This window comes from Gambusia affinis, linkage group LG22 (assembly GCF_019740435.1).
Source record: "Gambusia affinis linkage group LG22, SWU_Gaff_1.0, whole genome shotgun sequence".
NCBI lineage: Eukaryota > Metazoa > Chordata > Actinopteri > Cyprinodontiformes > Poeciliidae > Gambusia > Gambusia affinis.
This window is the reverse complement of record NC_057889.1, coordinates 6,087,519-6,111,969: the sequence shown is the minus strand read 5'-3', so window position 1 is coordinate 6,111,969 and position 24,451 is coordinate 6,087,519. Positions and strand designations below refer to the sequence as shown.

The 24,451-nt window shown below is 36.9% G+C and overlaps 2 protein-coding genes across 10 annotated transcripts in view; one reads left to right on the top strand and one right to left on the bottom strand.

Annotated features, from left to right (window-relative positions):
* Positions 1-19,011, top strand: part of lama2 (laminin, alpha 2) — a 152,770-nt gene extending 133,759 nt beyond the window's left edge. For all 6 annotated transcript variants that reach the window (XM_044105771.1, XM_044105770.1, XM_044105769.1 and 3 more), the window contains 17 exons: positions 215-335; positions 1,111-1,269; positions 2,252-2,302; positions 4,765-4,916; positions 5,026-5,202; positions 7,261-7,435; positions 9,695-9,787; positions 13,483-13,595; positions 15,665-15,758; positions 15,937-16,032; positions 16,402-16,482; positions 16,575-16,652; positions 16,734-16,812; positions 16,909-17,040; positions 17,155-17,285; positions 17,819-18,038; positions 18,123-19,011. In XM_044105771.1, the coding sequence (XP_043961706.1) occupies positions 215-335; positions 1,111-1,269; positions 2,252-2,302; positions 4,765-4,916; positions 5,026-5,202; positions 7,261-7,435; positions 9,695-9,787; positions 13,483-13,595; positions 15,665-15,758; positions 15,937-16,032; positions 16,402-16,482; positions 16,575-16,652; positions 16,734-16,812; positions 16,909-17,040; positions 17,155-17,285; positions 17,819-18,038; positions 18,123-18,283 (2,113 nt within the window). In that variant the 3' untranslated portion in view covers positions 18,284-19,011. The remainder of the gene's footprint in view (positions 1-214; positions 336-1,110; positions 1,270-2,251; positions 2,303-4,764; positions 4,917-5,025; positions 5,203-7,260; positions 7,436-9,694; positions 9,788-13,482; positions 13,596-15,664; positions 15,759-15,936; positions 16,033-16,401; positions 16,483-16,574; positions 16,653-16,733; positions 16,813-16,908; positions 17,041-17,154; positions 17,286-17,818; positions 18,039-18,122) is intronic.
* Positions 19,012-20,230: 1,219 nt separating this feature from the next.
* Positions 20,231-24,451, bottom strand: part of rgs6 (regulator of G protein signaling 6) — a 77,771-nt gene continuing 73,550 nt past the window's right edge. For all 4 annotated transcript variants that reach the window (XM_044105776.1, XM_044105772.1, XM_044105774.1 and 1 more), the window contains 3 exons: positions 23,824-23,913; positions 23,054-23,107; positions 20,231-22,275 (listed from right to left, as the gene is read on the bottom strand). In XM_044105776.1, coding sequence (XP_043961711.1) covers positions 22,225-22,275; positions 23,054-23,107; positions 23,824-23,913 — 195 coding nt within the window. In that variant the 3' untranslated portion in view covers positions 20,231-22,224. The remainder of the gene's footprint in view (positions 22,276-23,053; positions 23,108-23,823; positions 23,914-24,451) is intronic.

Below are 24,451 nucleotides of genomic sequence, written 5' to 3'. Positions count from 1 at the left end.
GAAATTCTCCAAATCCCTGGTAACGTCAACTTTATCAATATGGACAAACAGCATATTCAAAAAAAGATCTTAATGAATTCCAGTCTTCACTCAGCTTCCAGATCATGATGCAATCATTTCACAGCTGAAGTAATCCAGCTTCATTGCGTAGAGACAAAGTCCAATGAGTTTGGGATTTCTCATGCATTTAGTACTATGACTGCTATCATTTTAGGTCAGAGGTGAATCTGAAGAGGTATGCAGGTTGTCTCAGAGACATTGAAGTCTCCAGAACTCCATATAATCTGCTCAGCAGCACTGACTATACAGGAGTTACTAAAGGATGTAATGTCGAGGTAAGTTTTTCATTTGGAGTTTATGTGATATGTCTTGACAGAAATCAGTTGGTTTGTGGACTCTAAAATGTTATTAACGTTCACTTGTATTTGCATGTAGATATGGTTTTCTTCTTATATGAATAGGTTTTATAAAAATAACATAACACATAATTTAAAAAGGCCTTGACATTTGTTTTTGCCTACTGATTCATGTTGTTCCATACTTGACCTCATCTCTTCTACTGGTTCCACTTTAGTGCATCATTGATTCTGTGGTTCGCTGTGTGGCCTTGCTCTGTATTGATGCAAAGAATAAAACCCAAAGACGGGAAGGACAAGAACGCTAAAGCCAGTTCCAGCTAGCTCTAGCTTTTTTATTCCTTTTTCCACATATTGAAATATCAGTACAGACCTATTATTTGGGATACGGCTTGCACTGAGCCTGCTGTACATTCTTCAAAGCAAGAAACAGCTTTCATGATGAATTCAATGCAGGTGCTCCATTCATGTAATTAAAACCTAGCCTTGCTCACATAATGTAAGATATGTGAAGGATTAGAAAGCTTCTGGGTTTTTAAGTCAGTTCTTTATGTTGTTCATGTGAATCTGAATGTATTTTTGCTGTGCGAACATAAAGCTCCCTTTACAGTGAGATTGTAAAGTTTTATTCCCATTTTTTTAAATAATAGTTTGAAAAATGCATTCCAAGTCTGCTATAATCTACCTGTTGACTTTTCGATGCCAAGGTTTAATTGTGAACCTTTAACTAACACATTACTTGTTTGTATCTCAGAACCTATACACAGTGAGTTTCAGTAAGCCAGGATACATGGAGCTGGGTGGCCTGTCTCTTGAAGTCGGCACTGAGATCAGCTTGTCCTTCAGCACTCTGTCGGACTCTGGGATTATACTGCTGGCAGTGGGAGGGGCTTCACCCATCAGCCCGTCACAGGTCATCTGTTTTATCTCTCTTGCTTCTCTCACTACAGCAGAAATAAATCTTATCAGATTGTGATGTGTCAGTATTCTGCTGGAAAATTATGTTTGAGGAATTTTAGGAATTTGGTATTGCACATGGTTGAGAAAATAGGGTTTGTAGTTTGCTCTTACATATTAAATTGCACAGTTACATTGTGCCTAAAATATACCAGTGATTGTCTTGTTCTGACTCTAAAAGAGATGTTCAAAGTTTTTGTTTGTTCATTCAGTATTTCATACAGCTGACACAAAAAAAATTGTTAAAGTATAATGACATGCTTCTTTTTTTAAATTCAGCTTATAAAAAATTTAGCCTTCAATTTATGGAATGGCAATATATAGAACATAGAACTTGTTTTTTTAAGAAAATGGCAGCTTATCAATTTATTGTTAGTCGATTAATAAGATCAGTCAACTTTAAATTAATTTATTAATAGTTAACTTGCATCCCTAATTAGCATATATTTTATTGAGCTTCTGGAATGACCTTCACAAACCCCCAACCTGAATGGATAATCTGTGGACTCCGTCAAATTAATTTTTTTGTTTTGTTTTGGGGGGGGGGTTCTAAAAAAAAAAATCAATCGTTCTATCTTAAGTGTATCTATTCTATCGAGGAAAAACGTTTAGATAAACAGAACTGCTCTAAAAGTTCTGTTTTAGAACAGAACTTGCAGAAACTGTATGTGTTAGAGTTGCAGCAAATTTAAGGACATTTGATCAAGTGTTTAATGATGTGCGCATTTATATTTTTGAAAATTTCCTGTTATGAGAAAATCTATGCTGATTAAACTTGTCTACATACTTTTTCTTCTAAAAATATACCAAATTTGTTGATTCAAAAGCAAAGATCTAAAGATTAGTTGAAAATGCCCCTAATTTAGGAACTTCTGGCATGAGTTATATATGCATGCATAGATGGTTTTTGCACTTATGTGCTTTTTTTCTGCCTAAAGGTTCGCAGGTCAAACTTAAGTTCCAAGAGAAGACGAAGGCAGTCAGGAGAGGTGGGTATCTGTTCCCTAAGTGAATTATGATTACATGAGTGCTTATTAATGAGATTTGCATTTTTTGGCACCTCTGCTAATTGGATTTGCCTTTATGCAAAAAAAAAAAAAAAAAAGCAATCCACTCTCACTGATACTGCAAAAAAATACATAAACTTGAAGATGTGCAGAAGCTGTTTTTAACTGTAATATCAGATTTTAGCTGACTAAAGCAGCAATAAGCTTCCATGGTTTAGAGGTTATTCCCCAGATGAAAAAAAAAAAATACTCAAACGTGCATATGTTTCCATCTGTGCACAAACACAAATTCAAACATGCAAACTAGAAAGTGTTGGCGTTTGAGAATGTGATAAGAGGTCAGACGGAGGGTTACCTGCAGCTGATCCGTCATCGATGGTTGTTGGGCACATAAATCTATTTTTACAAACTATGCTGGCAGGTACAACGTGCGCGCCCAGGCATGTGTGTGGAGAAAGGTTAAGCGAGGTTAAAAACACCATCAACTCAACTTGGCCCTGACTAATGGCTGCTTTAGAGAGGGACGAGGGGAGTGAAGAGGACAAGGAGAAAGGACAAACACTGGAGGGAGATGGGTGTGGGATTCACCGGGAAGAGAGCTGAAGCTAAAAACAGGAGAGGAAAGATTAGAGAAGTTGTTAGCCAAAAACTTAAAGTGAGGAGGCATTTGGAAGAGCCTAACACTTCTACAACTAATAAGGAAAAAAAATTCTCCAGCAAGAAAATGACTTGCCATTATGATAATATGGCTGTTGTTTGAAGAGACAATGACTTCTTCTTTTATGCAGGAGTTATTTAAAGAAACATAGAGTAAATGTAACTTTCAAAACAAGAACCTGAAACTTTCTTTCTTTGTGAACCAGAATTGAGTCATGAGTCCTCTGCTGTAGATTCTGCTCTTCAGGTTTTTACAATAAACATTCCTGCTTTATTTATCCCAGTTGTTCTTATGTTTTAGTGCAAATGTATCTGCTGAAATGAGCCACTTTGTGGTTAAATAACACTCTGAATCTGTAAAAAAAAAAAAAAACTGGAAGGACTGTCTCATTCTGTGGATTTCATAATAAATCAAAATGATGCTCCTGATCTATTATGGCTTGCGAAACAATTCAGACCCCTTAAAGTTTTAAAGAGTTGTTTCCGATGTTCACAGTTACTTCCCATTCCCACTTTACAAAGTCTACAAACAGACGCCTTATACTTTAATTTGGTGTATGTATTTTTATGTATTTCTTTTACACCCGAGCGATTCTATGGGAATCCGCTATCCTCCGACATGTTTGACATGTCTGTTCACGTGTGTTCGTCCATCCCATTGTATCGCTCTATGGGTGTGAGATGGTGCAGCAAGAGCCATGATGTAGCTACATCTCAGTTCAATTTGTCCCCGACCTCAAATTGAAATTCCATTTTCAGGTGGTAAATTGTCTCCCACTTCGCCCTCTGGCACACAGTGAATTAAAATTCAAATTAGCCTGACCCTGCACTGCTGCTCTCTAGCACCTCTGTGGCTGTCTCACTCCTCCTCTCCCACCCAATCTCTATCTAGTTCACTGTTTTGCTCTCTGCCCTCTTATCTCTCCCCTCTATTATCTCCTCCTCCCTGCTCCTCTCATCTATTGTCATCCTTACCTTCTTGCTTTCCACTCCTCTTTTTCCTTTCTCTGCTTTTTTTATCCTTTTCTTGCACCCATATCTGTCTCTCCTCATCTCTAGTTTTCTGTTCTCACCTTAAATCCATTTTTTTCTCCTTTTTTTTGTCTTCTCACAAGCAGTTTTCTTTTCAAATAGTTTACTGAACCTTTTTCTTCTCTCTCTTTGCCATTTTCTTTATAATAGAAGTGTGAGGTAGAGTTATGATGGAAATTTCGATTAGTATTTATTGGAAAAAGCTTTGGGAATTCTTGTAATGTGAGACAAGATTGCTTGTGTTGATCCAGCTGCCAGTGACTTTTAACCATGTTTCAAAAAGTTTTCAATAATTTGAATTCATTATGTTTTGTGTTGCACTTCAAGGTTTTAGAATAATTGAGCAATTTACTGAAAGATTAGTTTTTATACACTGAATCAAAACCTTAGGACTTATTGCCTGGAGTAAAATTTTTCTTTCCCTTTGTGCTCAGTGTTCAAAAGTTTAAAACAAGGCTGCTTCAATCAAAAGTTGTGATCAGTTAGCATTTTTGTGAAATGATGTGAACATATTTAATTTGGACTCTTTTTTTTGTCTCAGACTAATCACAAGTATTTCTCCCAGTTTTTGTTGCTCTCTCAAAATGCAATATTATTGACATAAATGTTTTACCAAGACATTTTTATTTTAATTTAAAGAAGGATTTGATTTCTCGAAATAAAGTCGTTTTGAAATTAGTTTTTTTTTTTTATTCTTGAATGTTGTCTATCTATTTCACACCTACAGTAATATGTTTCCTCTCCTTCTCCTGCAGCCCTACCTTTCTGTCATGCTGAACAAAGGCTCTCTTGAGGTTCTAATAAATACTGGCAGTCATAGTCAGCGTCGCGTCGTCAGACGACCTGACCAAGGAAACCTGAGCGACGGCAGAGAGCATTCGCTACGCATTGAGAGGCTGCCTGGCAGGCGAGTGAATAGCATTCATGGGGACATTTTTTCTGTTTATGCTTCCTGCTGATGGCACATTTTAAGATTTTATGAATGCTTCATCTAATTAATGTCTCCTCTTCTCCAGATCCTTTGCAGTCCAGGTGGATGAGGAACCCAAGAGGGAGGCGTCGCTCCCCAATGACCAGCCAATTAGGCTGCAGCGCATCTTCCTCGGTGGTATTCCAGCAGACGTGGAACAGACATCCAACAGAGTCAATGTCCCATTCCAGGGATGCATATGGAACCTTATGGTCAATTCAGTGTATGTTTTTGCTTTTCTTCAGTTGATGGGTTTAAAAAACGTCAAGCAAACCAAAACTTGTCTCTACAAGCTACACGAGAATGTTCAGTCTGGTTATTGGTCAGATGTAAATACCAAATATAAATGCAGGAAGCAGTTGCTGTGTTTTGAGGTAGCGAAAACACTGAGAAGTATGACATATATATATAAAATGATCAAGGGTCCTTTACACAGCCCTGATCATTTTTCTTACTCTCCCTCATCCATCAATGCAACGCATCATAAACAAACTGCTCTGGAGTTCATTTAGCAGCGTACCCAGACCACCTTCTAAACAGTCTCGTTAAAGTTGTTTTGGTCCTCACCATAGTGCAACTGCTGTGTTTACATCTACATAAATAAACTGCACAAATGGAGAAGATGAACCAGAGTTTGTTTTAACCGGACTAAACACCAGGTGTGAAAACATCCCTCGAAGCCATCTTGTCAACACTCTGCTGAATTAAAGACTAGCTAATGTTTGCAGGAGATCAATAATGGTATTGCTGCTGTTGATGATGATGAAAGCCGGCGTTTTGTTCTGACTGAGCAGCATCATTAGCATTCTTATTAGCATATTCATAACTTAAGCTACAATAACTCATCTTTGTTTGTTTGTTTGCCTGTTTCACCCATCAGTGACCTCTCATCATCCCCTTATGATGGAATATTTTGTGGTTATTGTCAGTGGTTTCAGCTTCCACCTCACTCAAACAAAAACTTCGTCATTGACAGGAAATGAGGCGGGAGAAACAAAAGAAATGTCAGTTTTGGAAAGAAGCTGCTTCCGTTATTTTTTTTCCAGTCAGAAAACTCATGTTGGTGACTATTACAATTTGGTATGAGATATGAATATATACTTTTTGGCTTAACTTCATTGTACACAGCTTGACTATATTCCTAATGATTACAGTTCTGATGCATATTTATTTACATAAATTGCTGTGGAAAACTTCTGGTCCAGTGTTACCTTGAATCCTGGTTTTGTAAGGCTCCCTTCACACCTGATTGAGACCGGTCAGCAGGCACCAGAACCTCCATGATGTTTGAATGCAGCTAGATTGTTTCAGATCTGAAAAAGCTAGTTTCAGTAAAAGTGCAGTCATGGCAGAGTGCTTTTAATACTCACAAAATTGCTTTTATTTAATGCAGATCTCCTGACCAATGCTTTTACTAGAAGGAGAATCTACACTAGGATGTTCACCAATCTATTTTACAGCCATACTGTTAGAAAGCAAACACCAGCAGGACGTCAATCAACTTAGCAAAAGCTTTTGTGGATCCAGGCGAGGGGAGTTTCTGTTCAGATTTCTGGACACATGCACAATAAATCTAATCTGTGCAAGCCTTTTTCTGTGCAGATCTCTGAGTGCAGTCAAAATTGTGTACTTATTATGTGTGCAGTTTTTGTTGATCACTGTGAGCTTATCACACTAAAGCTCAGAGCCCTGAAATTAGTTTTTGAATATCATCCTACAACTGTTGAAAAATTGTAAATCCTATGAGCCTCAATTCACCAGGCCAAAAAAATTACTAATAAATTACTGCCAAACAGTAATTTGAAATGGGGGACATTTCTATGCAAAATGACAAAAAACATCAATCTGAAAGGTTTAAGGTTTTAGTGATGTTTTTTCAACATTGACTACTCTTTTTATAAATATGATTTTAAAAGATGACTTATATATTCATCTACTCTAGATGGTGTAGTTCTTTTAAGAAGACAGAATTCTTTCACTTACTACCGTTCTTCCTCAGATTATTCATTTTTCAAGTGGTGGTGTATATTTTGACATCTTTATTTTGTGGCTGTGAAAATGAATGTTTGACTTTTGTCTTTTGCATGTAAGAAAAAATTATCACGTTTTTCTTTTTTCCCCCTCAGGCTGCAGGAAAAAATATTCACTGCTTTCCTGGTGTTTGTGTTGTAGCTTTAAAAAATTTAAACATTATTGAGGAAATATAAAATCTCACATTGTTCTGTTGCTTCTTTGCCTCACCTCAGCAGGTATCCATAATTTTGCCTGTTTTGTCTGTCAGTCTTTCAGATTTCTCCAGGCCCGTTTGCTTTGAAAATGCAGAAATTGGCCAGTGTCCAAACCTTGCTCCACCTCCACCTCCACCTCCTCTACCAGAAGAGGAGGAAAAGAAGGTGGACTCGAAACGTCCTCCACTCACCCCAGCTCCCGCCAAACCTCGTCCTGGTCGCCCAGATGTAAGTGGGAATTCTCACACAATTTGACTAACAGACTCATAAATTTGACATGGACCACATAATGCATATATTTACTCATAAGTGTAAATAGAAAAAAAGATTCACACATTTGAAGGAGCAAATAGATGTCCCGCTCCTCTATATTATGTAGTTTCGACTGCTAGAGGCATAATTCAAAGAACAAACATGCTCCTATTTCTTTCTGATGAAACACAGCCACGGCCCACTGTGCTACCGTGGAGATTTATCACGCAGCACTTGTACAGCCCATTAACTCTTCTTTATAGTCGCTTTAGCCTTGAGTCACTAAACTCCACCTTTGGCAGCTTGTCAGGCGGTGCAGAGCCATAGTCTTACACTAGGCTAACTGTGCATGTCATTTATGTTTTATGAGTGCACAGGAGCCAAACGTTCTGAACTAACGTTTAGACACTATGCTAAGAACCTGGCAGTGAGTGGCCTATTAAATACATACTCTTAGCATTGGGACAGATAAGAGCTATTTTACACATTTAATAAATATCTTGCAGTAGCCATCGGTTATCTGTTAACCACTTAGTTGCTAAACTACACCTATTAAAGGACATTGATCATGAAGCCAAGAGCCAAAGAACTGTGCCACCTCAGCTATAACTCTGTGGTTTGTTGCTTTATGGGCTCCAAGTTGCTTTTATGATTAAGACTGCAGAATGTGATAAGGCATAGGTCTGAGTCCCCCGTCTCAGACCTATGCCTGATTGGGGCTAACTGCCTCCAATGAACTTCACTTTGCTGGGAACTATAGAAAAATGGAAATTTTAAGACTTAAGTGAATGGTCATTATTCCAGTGTAAGTGACCAAACAAATTTAGTGCGCGTTATACCAACCATATAAAGGATTTGACACTAGAGCGGCTTCCACCCATTAGTACACACATTCACGCAGATTCTTGGGCAACTTGGGCTCAAATTCTCCACCCAGGGTCACATCGGCGTGTGGGAGGAGATGGTGAATCAAATGCACCATTTTTAGATTGCTAAACAATTACTCTTCTTCATGAGTCACAGTTTAAAAGAGCATCACAGTATGAACCATACAAAGCGCTGGTTCATTTGAGGGTGACTGTGGGCCTGTATTCAGCAGCTGCAGTTCGAGGCACTTCGAATGCATTTTGTTCTGGGTAAAATATTTCTTTAACACTGTTGGGGCATCTCCAAATATGAATGGCTACAAAAATTCAGTTCTGGCGATCACCAAGCTTCAGGATTTGATGCTTAATAATTAATTTTAAATCACAAATCATGTTTTGCAAATATCCTGCATAATTACAACACTGTGATGTTTACCAATATTAAAATAAACTGGAAAAACAATATAAATGTATAGGTTTATTTTAGACTCATTTTTTGACCACATCAATGTTTTGTCTTCTAAACTGATGAAACTGTTTTATTTTTATATAGTGAATTCCACAAATAGTGATGTGTAAAACAGAAATTATTTAACAATGTGAAATTCTCCCTAAAAATTTCACATTTAACTGAATAAATGTTAAAGTACATTTATTCAGTGGTGTGAGTTTTAAAATGATTAACAACCAAACAATGCTTGTGACCAACCATAAAAGTGCCTATGAAGTAAAAGTAACAGATTTTTTTTAATCACTATTTTATTTGTTTTTACTGTTTTACTTGAGTAATATGTCAAGAACCTTTAATTAGTAGAGTGTGACTTCCTGTTCCATCTGTGGCAATAATATAATGTGACAGGTTCAATTCACATAGCTACTCTTTAAAAAGGAAAGACAGGAGATCATCTCATTAAAGTGAGACATTCTTCATTAATCGACACATTGCAGTCAGAACTATTACCAAAAAGTTCAAAACAACTATAAATATGATAAACAAGGTTGAAATAGTGCCACACACACAAAACGTTGTACAAGGCTACAACTTCAGGCACAGGAAACTGTATTATTGATACATCTTGTAATGAAACAAACTTTGTGGAATTCTAATAAATCAGACATTTTCTTTTATTATAGGGAATGTTACATGTAGATCTGTTGCACCGAAACGCATCACTTATGAAATATTACGTTTTATTTTCAGTTGGCTACAAACAAAGTTTAGTTTCCTTGCATGTTAAGTCATAGCAAAGGGAAAACCTTTGCAGCGATGAGCTTTGTGATTTTTCCTGATGACATCACTGCTTTTCTGCTTAACCTCTGTGGCCGTCGTTAAACTCTTCCTTCCTGCTCTTGCACTGCTGACCTTCAGGAGGCCACGCCCCCTACCCCAGCTGCTGCCACACCCACTCCTCCTGCTGCTGTAGCACCACCTACTGCTAAACCGGATCCTGGCTCAGACATGGTATTCACTCACTCACAGACTGATGTCTCTTTAAGTCGATACTTTTTGAGAAAACACAGGCTTGAACTATCCATCAGTCTGTAAAGTTTTCTGTGTCTGCCATCTAGTCTTGTTTTCAGGACAATCTGGTGATAAAGAGAAAAGTAATTCAGGCCACATAACAGTTATTTATGGTTTCCAGTATTTAGTATACAATTTTTTTAAGTTCCCGGACGTTGTGCAATTTCTCTTTCAGGCCTTTACTTTAAAGGCTTAAGCAATTAATTGATCTGTTATACTTTAGTACAACTAAATTACCATACTTTTAATTTATGATAGAATAAAATACCCTTTAAAAGCTGCAGTAGCTAACTTTTCTTTAAATATTGTTTCCATATGTGTTAAAACTGATGTTACACGAGAGAAAATCTGAAAAAATTGAGCCCCTATGTTTCCTCCCTGTGGTTCTACTGCCATCTGCAAAAAATCAAACAACCAATCAGTGAAGATGAGAGTCTTAAAACTGTCAGTCAGACTTGAATCTGCTGCTCACACCCTCCCCTTTTCTCTCTGCTGCTCTACAATTTGAGCCCCACACCGGATTAGCCATTAGCACATCTGCAGCAAATCAACAATCTCGAGCTTTTATGCACTGTGGAGAAGAAACATTTATCAAGTTTGTCAAGAACAAATGGCCCTTCTTTACGTTTTTGGAAGAGGAGGTTATTATGAAAAATTGACCCTTTTTTAGCTTTATGTCATGTTGTCATGTTATACACACAGATTATTTCTTTGACTCATTGATGCCTGTTTCAATCTCCCATGGCAACCATTTGGGGTGCCGCATCGCCTGCTCTTGCAATGCTCTGTCTTGGAGCTTCAGTCCACAGCCGTGCTCATGCCCCACAGAGTAACCCTCCATCTTTAGCAGTTAAACACCTGGAGGAACTGCACATCTGCACTCATCATATAAACTGAAACACAGTTGTAGACAGAATGAATGGACGGCTTGGAGAAGCATTGTGAAGATGTGCTGAGGGGAGAGTGACGTACGTCCCTTTTAGGACCTTCTACCCTTTAGCAAATTCAGATATGGCTGATATGCGAAGTCAAATTTTTTTTATGTTTTATATATACAGCATTTTTATATAACTGGCATTAACAATTAGTTGATTGTGCTATAAAACGACATGATGTGCCTGGAAAACCCATAATAGCACACCTTTAAGAAATAATAGATCAATATCTGTTAATCTAATGAGTTGCTTAAAAATCCTATTAAAAATACTTGCAGACTTTTGTTTGCCTTGATATAGAGAGGCTTCTATTCAGTCGTCTCCTCTGAATCCTACTATATGTCAGGACATGGTCCATGAGGACACTGCTGTCTTCATGACTGTTAAGGGGTTAAAGCCTTTACACGTAATTCTAATTAAATTAATTATTAATTCCTCCAGATTTCTGATTCTATTGGTGTGACCTCAAACGAAAGACTTGAATGGAAAACCTCCTTCCTATTGTTAGCTTAATGGAAAGAAGCAGAAGGGACAAGAAGGAAGGATGAAAGAGGGTATAAGGCAGAAGACAGAATAAGGTTCAGCCTTGGAGGAAGGGATAAAAAGAGGGAGAGTCTTTCTGAACAGAACACTCCTCGTCCTTTGTTGGCTTAATGGAAAGACGGCAAAGAGCCCAGAGAAGAATTGAAGGAAAAGGTTTCTGAACATGTGACGTCTCTTTTTTTTGTTAGATAGGGGAAGCATAAGAAAGGAAAAGGAGAGGGAGGTTGAGGAGGCGGAGTACTGTATATGAGGACAGACTGAGATAAGAGGTGAGTGTCAGCTGTAACAAAGCAAGGTCACAAACTGGGAATGTCTTCACTTGAAAGAACAAGAGCGATGGCGATTGAGACACATACTGCTGTCTCAGGTTCCCCTTTTTACATTAACTTTGTTTCATACTCATAAAGAGTGAAATAACTATCCAACGGTCAGTGGATGAAGGATCTGGCCAAATTGTTCACAACTATATCTTTAGTATATTTTGCCAGAAAATTCAATTCATTGTGTCAGGCAGCCAGCACAAAAGCTGCATAATTGTGAACATAAAGAAAATAGCCAAGCTTTTTTAAATAAATTGTAGATGGAGTGGATGTCTATTTAGTCCAATTTGCTCTGATCAGCAGATGTTTCAGATTGTCGAAATGGTTTAGATTAAAGCATATCAAAGTGTTTGAATAGTTCAGATCTATATCCAATTAAATCCATGGGAAGTTTTGAAAATATGTTTACTTGTATTCTTCATAGAATCTGATAGAGTGAACTGCTTTCCAATGAAGACTGGACAAATGTTTCAGCATCTGGATGTGCAAAACTGGTAGAGACATATCCCAAAAAGACCTACAGTAGCAGAAGGAAAGAAAGTATTGTCAGTAGTGGAATTAAAGTATGGGATTTTGACGATTTTTAATTTTTACATGTAAAAATGAAAAGCAGAAGATGCCCTGAAAGAAAAGAAAAACAAGTGAGCACAGACAGGAAGCTGTTGGTACTTAACAGAAAGGAGAAATCGAGTAAGAGAAGCGAAATTAGAAGATTTCCGGTGAATATAAGGATGAGAGAACATGAAAGTAAGTATATGGAAATGTATAACAGCCACAGAGAAGAAGTGGGCAGAAAGTGAAAATGAGAAGGGAGAAATAACACTGGGGTAATAGTGGAGGAGGACCTGCTCAAGAAGAAAAATATGAGAGCATATGAAGCGGAGATGGTAAAGGATTCAGCAAAACAAGGAAGTCCATGTTTAAGGTTCTGAATTGCAGCAGAAATGGAAAATGTATACCTACGCATTAGGAGAAAGTAAGAGTGGTCGCACTGCAAACTTTGTCAGAGGAACTAAAAGAAGCAACAGTCAAAGTAAAATGTGGAAAAAAAAGGCAGACATGTTTAAATTTTAAAATACTAAGAAACGGGAAAAGAAACCTTGGTATTAGACAAAAGCCCAATTATGGGGAGAAAATGCCTTAAAAATAAAAACATTAACGATACAAAGAAAAATAGTAGAAGTTAAATTTTGCTTCTGAGAGAAATTTTTAATTAAAGTTCAAAGTGGTGGCAGTTCCTGACAAAGTAGAAATTTCAAACCAGATTGAACAAATTAGGCATAGAGAGCCTAAAAGAAAGTGGAAGGAGGTCGATAAGAAAATTACAACAATGACACCTTGTGGATAAGAGTGGAACTGCAATCTGGGATTAAAAAAAAGAAGCAACTAAATTGAACAAATTTTTAAAAAGTGTTTCTGTTCAGGAAGTATAAGAAAATTGCTGAATTTATTAGAAAACTAAATTTACCTGATCAAAAAACAATAGGTTCTTAAAATCAGAATTATCATTGTTACTATTCAGGGTGCAAATTGTAATGTGAAGCTCAGGATGATTACTTTTGCTTGCGTTATTGTGTGTACATAGAATAAGCAATTATAAATCTACAATATGAACTCAGACATAAGTCAGTAACTATTTCTAATTATATAAAAAGCTACTTTATAATCCATAGTGATCTACCAATGCTTCATTTGCTCCCATATCAGAAGTAGGGACCCAATTAGAGTGATTGGCAAGTGTTGAACCTGGGTGTTAAGGCTCCTGTTGACGGGAGGAAATGGGAGCAGTGTTGTGAGACCCTGTCAGTGGAGCTGACATGTTATGTCCAATCTCCAGGACTCGTGTGCATCAGCTGTGGCTCCGATGTCGCTTGAAAAGGCATATCAGTTTGGACTGACCAGAAACAGTCACATGAGCTTCGCTTTTGATGACACCAAAGTCAGAGAGAGGTAAGTCTTTAATTTCAGTGTCTTGTATTTGATTTCCTGTTAGCAGTCTTTTACTGCTGTAACATGACAGGAAACAGTGTGGCTCGTTATGTAGGTGGTAAATCACACAGAACTGTGTACTGGTTAAACATTCCCACAGCACCTGGGGAACCCTACTGGTCAAATGCAGCATGTACAACATGGCAATCCCAGTGAGTGAGTGATTCTTTTGACAAGATGAGATTCCCACAAACACATAAATGCTCACTGGTCTCAAATCTTGAAGAAGTGAACAAGCTGACTGATCTGTACATTGCAGTCCTTGTGCTGGTGTGCATTTATGGTGGAAGTAGGAAAAATATAAGCCTGCTTTCTAGAATGTACTAGAGCAGTAGTTTATATATTTTTTATAGTATGAATCTGGGAAATTGTCAATTGCAACTACTTTAGTGTCAAATCTGTTACTTTTATCTTTTGAAAATGTTCAACTTGCCTAGTATTAGGCAGCCTGTTTAGGTATATCATACCTTTTGAACTTTGTTTTTAGTTTCATTACAGCCACAAACTTCATTCTATTGGGACCTCATATGACAGACCCACAGAAGTGAAAATACAAAAATTACAAAGTTTATCAAAATTTAGTAGTTTACAAATAAAAATCTAAGTGTAGCAGACACTCATAATTTTGAGTAGAAAAAATGTTGAAAACATAATTCCCAAAAACAATGCAAAAGTCTTTTAAACGTAAACTAACCAATAAAATACCACGATTGAAGTACACTCCAATAATCAAATACACTGTTTTCATGTAGTCTTACATTCAGATATCTAAATGTATCAGTATTTTAAATCATATTTTGGCTAGAAAGTCACAAGAGTGCTTTCTATTGCAGGTGCTTCATGAATACATATCTTTTATGATATCCACTATATCTACATTTGATGAGAAACTGTGCCAAAATCTGCAAAAATAAAATCTTTTCCCCAAAAAATTACAGCATTAATTTTTATTAAGATGTCCTGCAATTTTTACATTTTCTAAAGAATTGCATTCAAAATGAACAAAATAAAAAATATACTGCTAACATGACTATGCTTTGTTTAAACTGAGATATTCATGCATATTTTATATGTGACCCTGCTCCAATGCAGATTTAGAGTCAGAAAACTATTAATCCTAAAGAGCAATTCAATTAAAGTTAGGCCCACTCATTATGGGAAATAAATTCAACACAGCTGAATTAATGGCTGAATAACATCCTCAGAGTACGTTCAAATTCTGCATAGGCCTGGTAATGAACCATTGATTATATTCAGGTGTGTTGAACCAGGGGAAGATCTAAATCATGCAGGATAATGGCTGAAGTTGAAGTCACCATTGAGCTAAAACATTTCATAGTAACTCTGTACATTTGGGGTTATTTTCCAACATTAACCTGTTTTTAGTTTCATCCACTGAGCAGTTTTAAAGATTTTAGTTTGTGAAAAAATCTGATCATATATATATATTTTTTTATCATTCTTCAAAACTGTAATGTTCTTTGTTGATCTATTATGTAACATGAAAAACTGTTTGAGGTACAACAAACATTTTGCTGTACCTCAAGATTTACATAAAACTATGTATTTTTACTTTGTGATGATATATCGAAACATAAGTTAAAATTATAGAAACATTTCTGCATCTTCATAGTTGATGGGTAATTTTTATTGTTTTACAATTTTATCAGAAATTCTTTGTGTAAACATCACATAAAATCAGTGACTATTTCATGCATAATGTCTAAATGTAGTTTAAACTAATGAAAGACAAACAGTTGTGAGCAAAGACATAGAACACCATCAGACAGATTCTACCACCATCTCTCTGATCTACTAGATCAATTTTCTTTGTCTTCATTGTAACATAATCTGTTCCAATCCCACCACACACCCTTACTTTACGATACAAAATTAAAACATATTGAAATTACAAATTGTGTGAAAATAAAATTTTTACAATAAGGGGGTCACTACAACATACAAAAACAATTTTATTATGATTGCTAAGGTGCATCTTGGAAAAAAATGTGTCTGCTTGTTTGTCTCAGGTTGATTTTGGAGTTCGAGTTGAGGACCAAGGAGCTTTCTGGTCTTGTGCTCTACATGGCAAGAATAAACCATGCAGATTTTGTTTCTATACAGGTATGGCTGCTTGGTACTCTCATAAATGCTCATTTGATTCCTCATTGACTCAATCACAACAGTTATAATTGGACTGACAACATAATCAATCACCCTTTTCAATGTTAGACAATGCAGAAAGACTAAATTAAATACATCTCTTATGTCCACTAACTTTATTATCAATTTCTGTTTATAGATCAAGGAGGGACAAGCCTGTCTTGGATTTGATCTTGGTCATGGAAACATCTCTGATTGTGTTCCTTTCTCTATTAATGATGGTAACTGGCACAAGGTAAAAGTCCTACTATATTATTATAATTTAATAATAAACAGGGCTAAGATGCATGTATAAGATTGCTGTAAATCTAAGAAGTGAAAATCCTGGAGTGAGGTTTCTCAGACATTCCCAGGATACAGGAAAAACAATTTCAACTTGGATATACATCTAATAGGTAGTTTAAATATTTAATATCAATTTCTAGAATGCATTCTCATAAATGTATACGTAATATAACCAGATGCTCTTGTTAGACATAAAAAGTTGTTTCAATGCGTCTTTGCACTTTTAAAAGACTTAATCCTAATAGTTTTAAATTTGAATTTGTAAACTATACAGAATGTCTGATTTACATCTGACTTCTCTCTAAAACTGTCCTGTTAGATCCGTGTGCAGCGCACTAAGCAGAGAGGTGTGCTAGCAGTTGACAGTCGATACATAAAACAGATGTTCAGTCCAAAAACGGTAAGCACAGTCTTTCACAGAAGAAATGTAGGTACACATTACTGCATGAAATCAAGCCATCTTAATACAATTAATAATTTTCTTTTTACCAGGCGGACCTTTTAGATGTGGTTGGAAAGGTCTACGTTGGTGGATTGCCGCAGAACTACACCACCAAGAGAATCGGCCCAGTAAAGACTTATTGCTTATACAATAAACAGAGAAATAAGTGAAATTCAGAAAAAATCATCTCTTAAATTTTCTATCCTCAGATTCTCTATAGTATCAATGGGTGCATCCGTAACTTCACGATGGGTGGAAGTCCTGTGAGCACCAAGTCAGCCGCAACAGGTATGGACTAATGCATTTTTTCTTAATACACTTTATCTTTGAATTTTTGAAACTGTTGCTTTATTAAACATATTTCATGTCTTCCTCCCTTTGTAGGTCGTACTGAAGTGGTTAGTGAGGACTTTAAACTGGACATGGCTGCGCCAACCTCCCATTACATGGTTGGAAGGTGTTTCGTATCAACTGAAACGGGAACCTATTTCGATGGCACTGGCTATCTGAAAGCTGGTGAGTTCACTCAGGTCACTTCAATAAAACTTAGTCATTAAGCTGCTGGATTGAAACAATTCACCTGTGGTTTATTAAAAAAACACATAATGAAAGTTATTTCTTTCCATTTAGTTTCCTCCTATAGGGTGGGTCTGGATGTATCGATTGCATTTGAGTTTCGAACCAGCAAAACCAGCGGAGTCCTTTTGGCAGTCAGTAACCAAGCCAATGATGGACTCGGTTTGGAGATCGTCGATGGCAAGGTAGTGTCAAGATCCTGTAAAATGAATTATGTTTTCTTTGAATACATGTAATGAAGATTTAAAAGCTGTGAAATAAATGCTAGCCAGAAAAACCAAACATAGCATCCCATTTCAACACACTGTAATCCTGCTTGTGTAGAGTACAGTAAAGGCCTGTTTACACTCAAAAAAACTAAAACACACTCAATTGAAATTATTAAGCAGCATAATGTGGCTTTACAAAGCTACGGGTTAAAGGAGCCTTCTGTTTTAGGTATTTTTTTCTTAAACTTAAGTCCTGTTCCAGAGAGTTTGTGGAAGGCCAACATATTTATACTTTGACTATGTGTATTCGTCAGACCAGCTGTCAGCCTCCAACCACTCTTTCTTCATTTTTCCAACGTAAAATTACACATGCCAACAATTTCTGCACGTGGAAGATTACAGCTGACTGATATTTTAACATAGCAACCATCTCAGACAAAAATTGTACGGGTTTCGGCTGCTGAAATTTACACTAACCTTCCTGATTCCTCAATTTCCCTTTCATTTAGCTCCTTTTCCATGTCGACAACGGAGCTGGCCGAATCACTGCAAAGCATGTGCCTGAAGGCAGGAGCTTCTGTGATGGCCAGTGGCACAGCGTTACTGCCAACAAGCTTCGCCACCAGCTGGAGCTGGTGGTGGATGGAGTAAAGAGCCAAGCACAGTCTCCCAATGCTCGCTCCAACACCTGTGATACCAGCGATCCCATCTATGTTGGAGGATATCCTGGTATGGCAACTTCCTAAGAATAATTCAGTAAAGATGCCAACATTTCTAATGTACTTAACTTACCTGAGAACACATTTTCCCTAGCTGGAGTTCGCCAGGCAGCTCTTTCGACCCGCTCATCCTTCAGAGGTTGTATGAAAAGCCTGAAGATCACTAAAGCATCTAAGACCATGGATGTGCAGTTCAACAAGGCCCTGGAGATTAAAGGAGTCCAGCCACTATCCTGTCCCGCCAGAGCTGCCTAACACTACCCTAATCCTATAAACAATGAAATGGAAACAGTCTAAACAGCCCAGCTTCAAACACAGATCTGCAGTGTACTTCATGCTTTAAAGAACCAAAAGCTGTTCAACCTCCAATAGATCTATAATTATGTTTTAATCTTTAAATCCCACAGCCATAATCTGTTGAGCCTGTAACCAAGTTCAACAAGCATTTATCCTATGCATCATTTCTGCTGGCATCAGAATCATTGTTACAGTTTGCAATGTTATGGGTGAAAATCCACACTTTCAAATTTGAAATATGCAATGTTGCTTAGTCAAATTATATGAATGTTTTGTGTCTCACTACTTGAGATTATGTAAACTTGAACAATTCTTTGCATGTCAGTATTTGATTCCCAAACAGAACTTCTACTAAAGATTGATCATGGACGAGTTTTTCATCATGATAATGATGCAAGATATGCTGCTAAGACACCCATAGAGTGAGATTAGAAAATATGTAAGGAAACTGGAACTTAGTTGCTTGGATTTCATGGTTAGACTTTATAAAAATTGAGGGCTTCACAGAAAACCTTTTTCCACAAAATCTTTGCTGGTTCCTGTCTATGAAACCAACACCAAGCTGGACATAATTGTGAAGTGGAAGAAAAAACATGCATGGCTTTAGGAATGTTTTACCAATAAAATCAGAAAACCTGGGTTTGTATTCAGCTGTTAACTTTAAATAAAGTAGTGCCACCAATCGCTTTCTGAAATAACTTATTCTTAAAACTCTAGTGTGTAATTTAATTACTGTATGAAGTAGAAGTCATATGTGAACAAGAAGTGTCAAGAAAACCAAGGAACACAGCAAACAAGGCAGGGACCATGACAAGAAGATTAGAAATGAAATCTCTGTTTAGTGACTCAACTGCAAACCTAGACAAAGAGCGAAACAATCAGAAGCTATAAGAGGCCTATGGCAACTTATTTGTTGTTCAGACCACAATTCAAGTCTTTACTGAAGAGTATCAAAAAGAAAGTAGCTGCTTGGAGACAGCAAGCATGAAATTGGTGGTGGTGTTGAAAAGATGGCTTAAGTTTAATAAGAGATAACTAAAGAAAACTTGTGGGAGGCTGCAAAAGAATTGACTCAACTTAACAAGACCATAACCCTAAACAAATAGTCTATCTCAAAGGATTTTTTTTAATGACCTAGTCAACATTGAGATCCAAATCTAATTAAGACTCAATGGCAAGATTCAAAACTTATAGTTCATTGATAATCTTAATATATTCTGATTGGGATTGAGCCGATGTGCAAAGCCCATATGGACAGCTGGTGACAAAATGGTGCTTATATAAACCTTTATATCAGGCTTTCACAGAAATGCCCAAAACAAAAGCTAGACATCCGCAGTTCTAACTTGACAAAATGTGCAAAAGCAGTATGTACTCATTTTACAAGACACTACATAGGAAAAGTTTGAGAATTTCTATACTAGTTAACCTATCAATAGTTAAGTGTGACCAATCCTCACCTGCGTGGAAATTGCACAGTCTCCATCCAACTTGTTTCCCACCTTTCACTTATGGGAGGCCTGGACAGAGTTAGAGACCTTCTACCTGAACAGGATGAAGCAGATTTATTGATTCACAGAAAAACAGTCAGACTTCAAACAGCCTTGTGTTAAAAATGATTGACTCGTCACCTATATACAGGTAATAACATTGACGTTAAATAAAATGTTCTTAAGTCTTTCATAACATTAAAGTTGCGATTTTTACATTTGTTACCCTAGTAACAAAAAACCTTGATGTTTACCTGCACTTGCAGGTCAAATGCAGCAGAGGGCAGTATGTACCTTCTGCAAAAGCAAAGCATAGACTACGTATAGTTGAAAGCCAAACACTTACCGCTATCTTTACATGGATACTCCAATTAATTAGTATCTGGAACAATTAAAGAAGATTTCAAAATCCATCTTAATTGTGCATTCCTGTTTATTATCATGGTCCTCTTTACATCGGATGAAAAGATGGTAAGACATCAGCCCACAAATTTCCTCTGCGGCTGCTTGAAGTGGAATGTTTAGAAGACAGAAGGAAGCATAAAATCTATCCACAGAACTGGTTTACAGTAACACAGCTGTTTGAGCTTCTGGAATGCTTTTAAACTGAAAAGTAAGCACTGATGCCCCTGTGGGTGGATAGATGTTTAGTTTCAATACTGGGCTTTTAGTACACATCTGTATTAAAAGTGTGCAAAGCTTAATTATCCAAGGAATGGAACTTTTCCAGGTTTATTTAAGCATTTTCATTCCTCTCAGCTTCTATGAAACCCTCAGACAGTTTGGACCATGAGTCAGTCGCTGCTCAACTAGGAAATTGGAAAAATTAAGTTTCCTCAATAATGCCAACAAAGTGTTCTTTTGGACATTTTTTTTTAAGTGTGCAAGAAAATTACAAAATACCTTAAACACAACAACATTACCGAAGCACAATTACAAATTACAAAAACGCTACAACATTAAAAAACGGAAAGAGTATGTCCTAGTTGGAGACTTGAGAAATCACTGATTGGACGACAGTGTTTTTGATGCAATACGCTACAGCGTCCGCCGTATTGAAAGTGGTTTATCTGCCAGCAAGCTAATACAGGTTAGTGGACTGGATCATGTAAAAACCCGGAAGCGATAACTTCCAGTTCAAAAGCACTGACGTCCAATCAGTGAGTTCTCAAGTCTCCATCTAGGACATATCCTTTCCGTTTTGTTAATGTAGCGTTTTTGTAATTTGTAATTGTGCTTCGTTAATGTATTGTTTTTCCAGTTGTGTTTTTGTAATTTGTATTTGTGCTTTCAATTTACTGAAGTGGTTTGCACCTCAGGGCCAACGTATTTACTTGTTTGATGTAAAGTTTCATTTATTAAAAAAATAAATCCTTTAAAACCATAAATGTGTCACTTATGGGAATGAGAAGATTTAAACTGCTGACTGAAACTGTATGTAGATTAACTCAGTGCATAATCTGGTCCTGCTTTAAAGTCAGCCATGTATATGCTGCTGCAGCATACAGTATATAGAAGCGATGGACATCAAGGAGAAACAATACTTCATATAACTGGTAATTAGTTTTGTTATATTGAATTTCTCTACTTAGTATCAGAGGATAAAAACAACAGCTGCTTGTTAAAAAAGGGTCCACCCTAAGTATACTACAAAATGCATTTTTACACAGCATATAATTGATATTTGTGGTCTTTGCTATAGCTGACCAACATGGACGTAATTATGATTCTTAAAATTGTTAAAATAATGGTATCCAGTATTGGCGTGTCCTTTGCTTAAATTACGAGCAGGACGCATTTTAAATTTCTACTTTTTGTTCCATAGTCAAGGAAACAATCACTAAAGTTCTTTAGCCTTTACTAGCATGTTGATGCACTACTCTACCCGTCATTGTTTTCAAGTGTTGATTACTGTAAACCCGTCATTCCACTTTCCCTTTTTACATCCTAGTGAAGTGAGATAAAACACCAAGCTACAGCGAAAATCTAAGTCTCATTTTGACTTCAGTCAAAGCATTCGAGCATTCCACGTAAATATCACTGACAGTAAAGCATTAACCTCTTCAGCTACCATGATAAAATGAGTGTAGTCAGAGAAAAATCACCAAGTCTTGTTCGATACAAGCTTCTGAACAAAATCCTCCAAAGCAGAGTCGCTGTAAATCGTTATACCATAACAGCACCTCCCTTTGTGCCAAATCTGGTGACTTATTGCATGCTGTTGGGTCCTCTTCCCTTTATCTGAGGTGCCATCCAGATATGTTGGGTTTCCATTTCAGCAGTTCCAGGCTTGTTTGGCACCTTCACTAGCCTCCCAATGCTACACACACAAGTGTCCTGTTCCTAAAGCTTCTCAACTGCAAGCGTCTGCTTTGGGTACGATTCCCCCTACTCCAAATCCAGACCTTGTCAGGATGACTGCATGAGGCCTGTGAGTCGTTTCCCCGTCAGCGATTTTCCCTGGGTATAGAGTGAGAGGAAGAGAGATGCAGTGCTTTATAAACTATTTGACACTTACAGACTCCCACTGTTTGTTTTTTGTTTTTATGTATCAGACATGAGGCGATGACGATAGATTGTCTTGACAAAATGGAAGTAAACAAAAGTTCTGATGGAAGAAATACAGTAAGATCAAAGGAATGATTATACTGTGAATTAATTTGGGTATTTAATGAAAATAGAATTGATTGTTGCAAAAATACTTCGAATTATTATTTCACTCTAAACACTCAGGTTTTAAATTGAAAGAAGTGATCCCTTTATAGAGTAAAGGGCTCCAAATCAAAAATGTGTTGATCCATTAATGATTTTTCACTCATAAATGTTATTTGTTGAATTTATTCCTAATATCCTCTCAGTATTCTTAACAGCGATTCTTCTTTCACAGTGACACTTCTTGCTTAGTATCATAAGCAAGTCAGCTAATCTCAAATCCTTTCAATGAGACCACAGCTAAAAGACTGAGTCCCCCCAGTTATAAGGAACAAATTACTAAATCAAAACATCTTCAGGTAAAAATCCATTGTGTTGCCTCCTTTGTTTTAAATATCCGCAAATATAAATGCATTTACTTGCTTAATGTTTAACTATAGAACATCAAAACCACTAACTCTCCTCCATTATAGTTTACACATAAACACATTATCTGCGTCTCACTGAAAGTTACAGCAGCAGTGGATAGTACAACTCTCTGGGTTGTTTTTTAATTAAGTTACAGGAGAGGCAATAAGACTCTTACCACACTGCGAGTGAACTTCTCCAGGGAGGTGCGTCGTCCCTGTTCTATTTCAGGCTACCGGGTCATAGAAAGTAGAAAAAAATAAAAATAAATCTGTGACATTATACCTTCATTTACCTACCTACCTTCATTTAATAAAGTTAAAAACTCACCAGGTAATTAAAATTGTAAAATGAGAGGAATATCATTCATGATTTTCAAATTTATTACCAAAACCATATATGATGCGTCATTTACACCCCCTGAGTCAATTCACTGTGGAACCACCTTTCACTGAAATAACAGCCACAGTTTTAAATATCTAGTGGGTGAGAATGTTGCTCAAGCTCAGAGTGGATGGAGCATCTATATGATTGTCATTTGGCTGTGAGGTTGTTGCACTTTACACACTGATCTAAACCAATCCAGTTCTAGCTGCTCCTTACAGTAGTTGCTAGTCTTTTACAACTCCTTAAAACGTTTTCTTTCAGTATTTTCTTGTATGTGGCTCTATTTTGCTTCCCTGTACTTGCTGAAGAAATATATCCCAAATGCTGCCACCCCCATTTGTTTTTTCCTTTAATAGGGATGGTTTGTCTAAAATTTCACAGAACTGAAAATAAATAATTACTAATTAGGTGATGTCTGACTGCATTCAGCTGCGCTGGATTTTAGGTGTCAGAATAAAGGAGGCTAATGCAAATGAATTGTGGTGTGGATGTAATACAACAAATGTTTTCAAGGCGCTGCAGGCTAAACAAATGAGCCATACACAGATGACAAGCACTCACTTTCTTCCTTGCCATTAGCAAATCCTGGTAGACATTGGACCGGAGGAAACGTGGATAGCTGTCGCTTTTCATCAGTTTATAAATATGGTCCTATAAAAAACAGGAGACAGAGAATAAAAGAAAATATCTTTACCACAAACTCTGGTGTGGGTAATAAACCGCTGTATGACGGAGCAAATAGCTAAACAAGAAACAAAACTGGCCAAGTCAGAAGAGATATTTAAACAGGATTCCTGCAGGGTAAAGAAGGTTTCAGTGCACTGCCACGCCAGGAGTAGGGCAAACCTTTTCTTTATTAAAGTCTTTCTTTATATATCTGTAGCATGAAATTAAATTTGATAGACAACCTCAAATATCTCTCCCCACACTCAGTGGTTCACCCATTTCACCCATATTCTCTAGAAAATACTGCACAATACAAACTGAAATTTATTAACTCTTGAACAAATATATTTTACAAAAATTGCTGCAGTCTACAAAAGCCATTATGATAATAGGACCTTTCAGATCCATTTTTGTCCTATTTGAAATATTTGTTATATAAATGAATCCAGAGGCACTGCTCAACATTGTCAAATGTAAACTAAAGTCTGCTTTACCAGACATGCTGAAAAGTCACAAATTGACA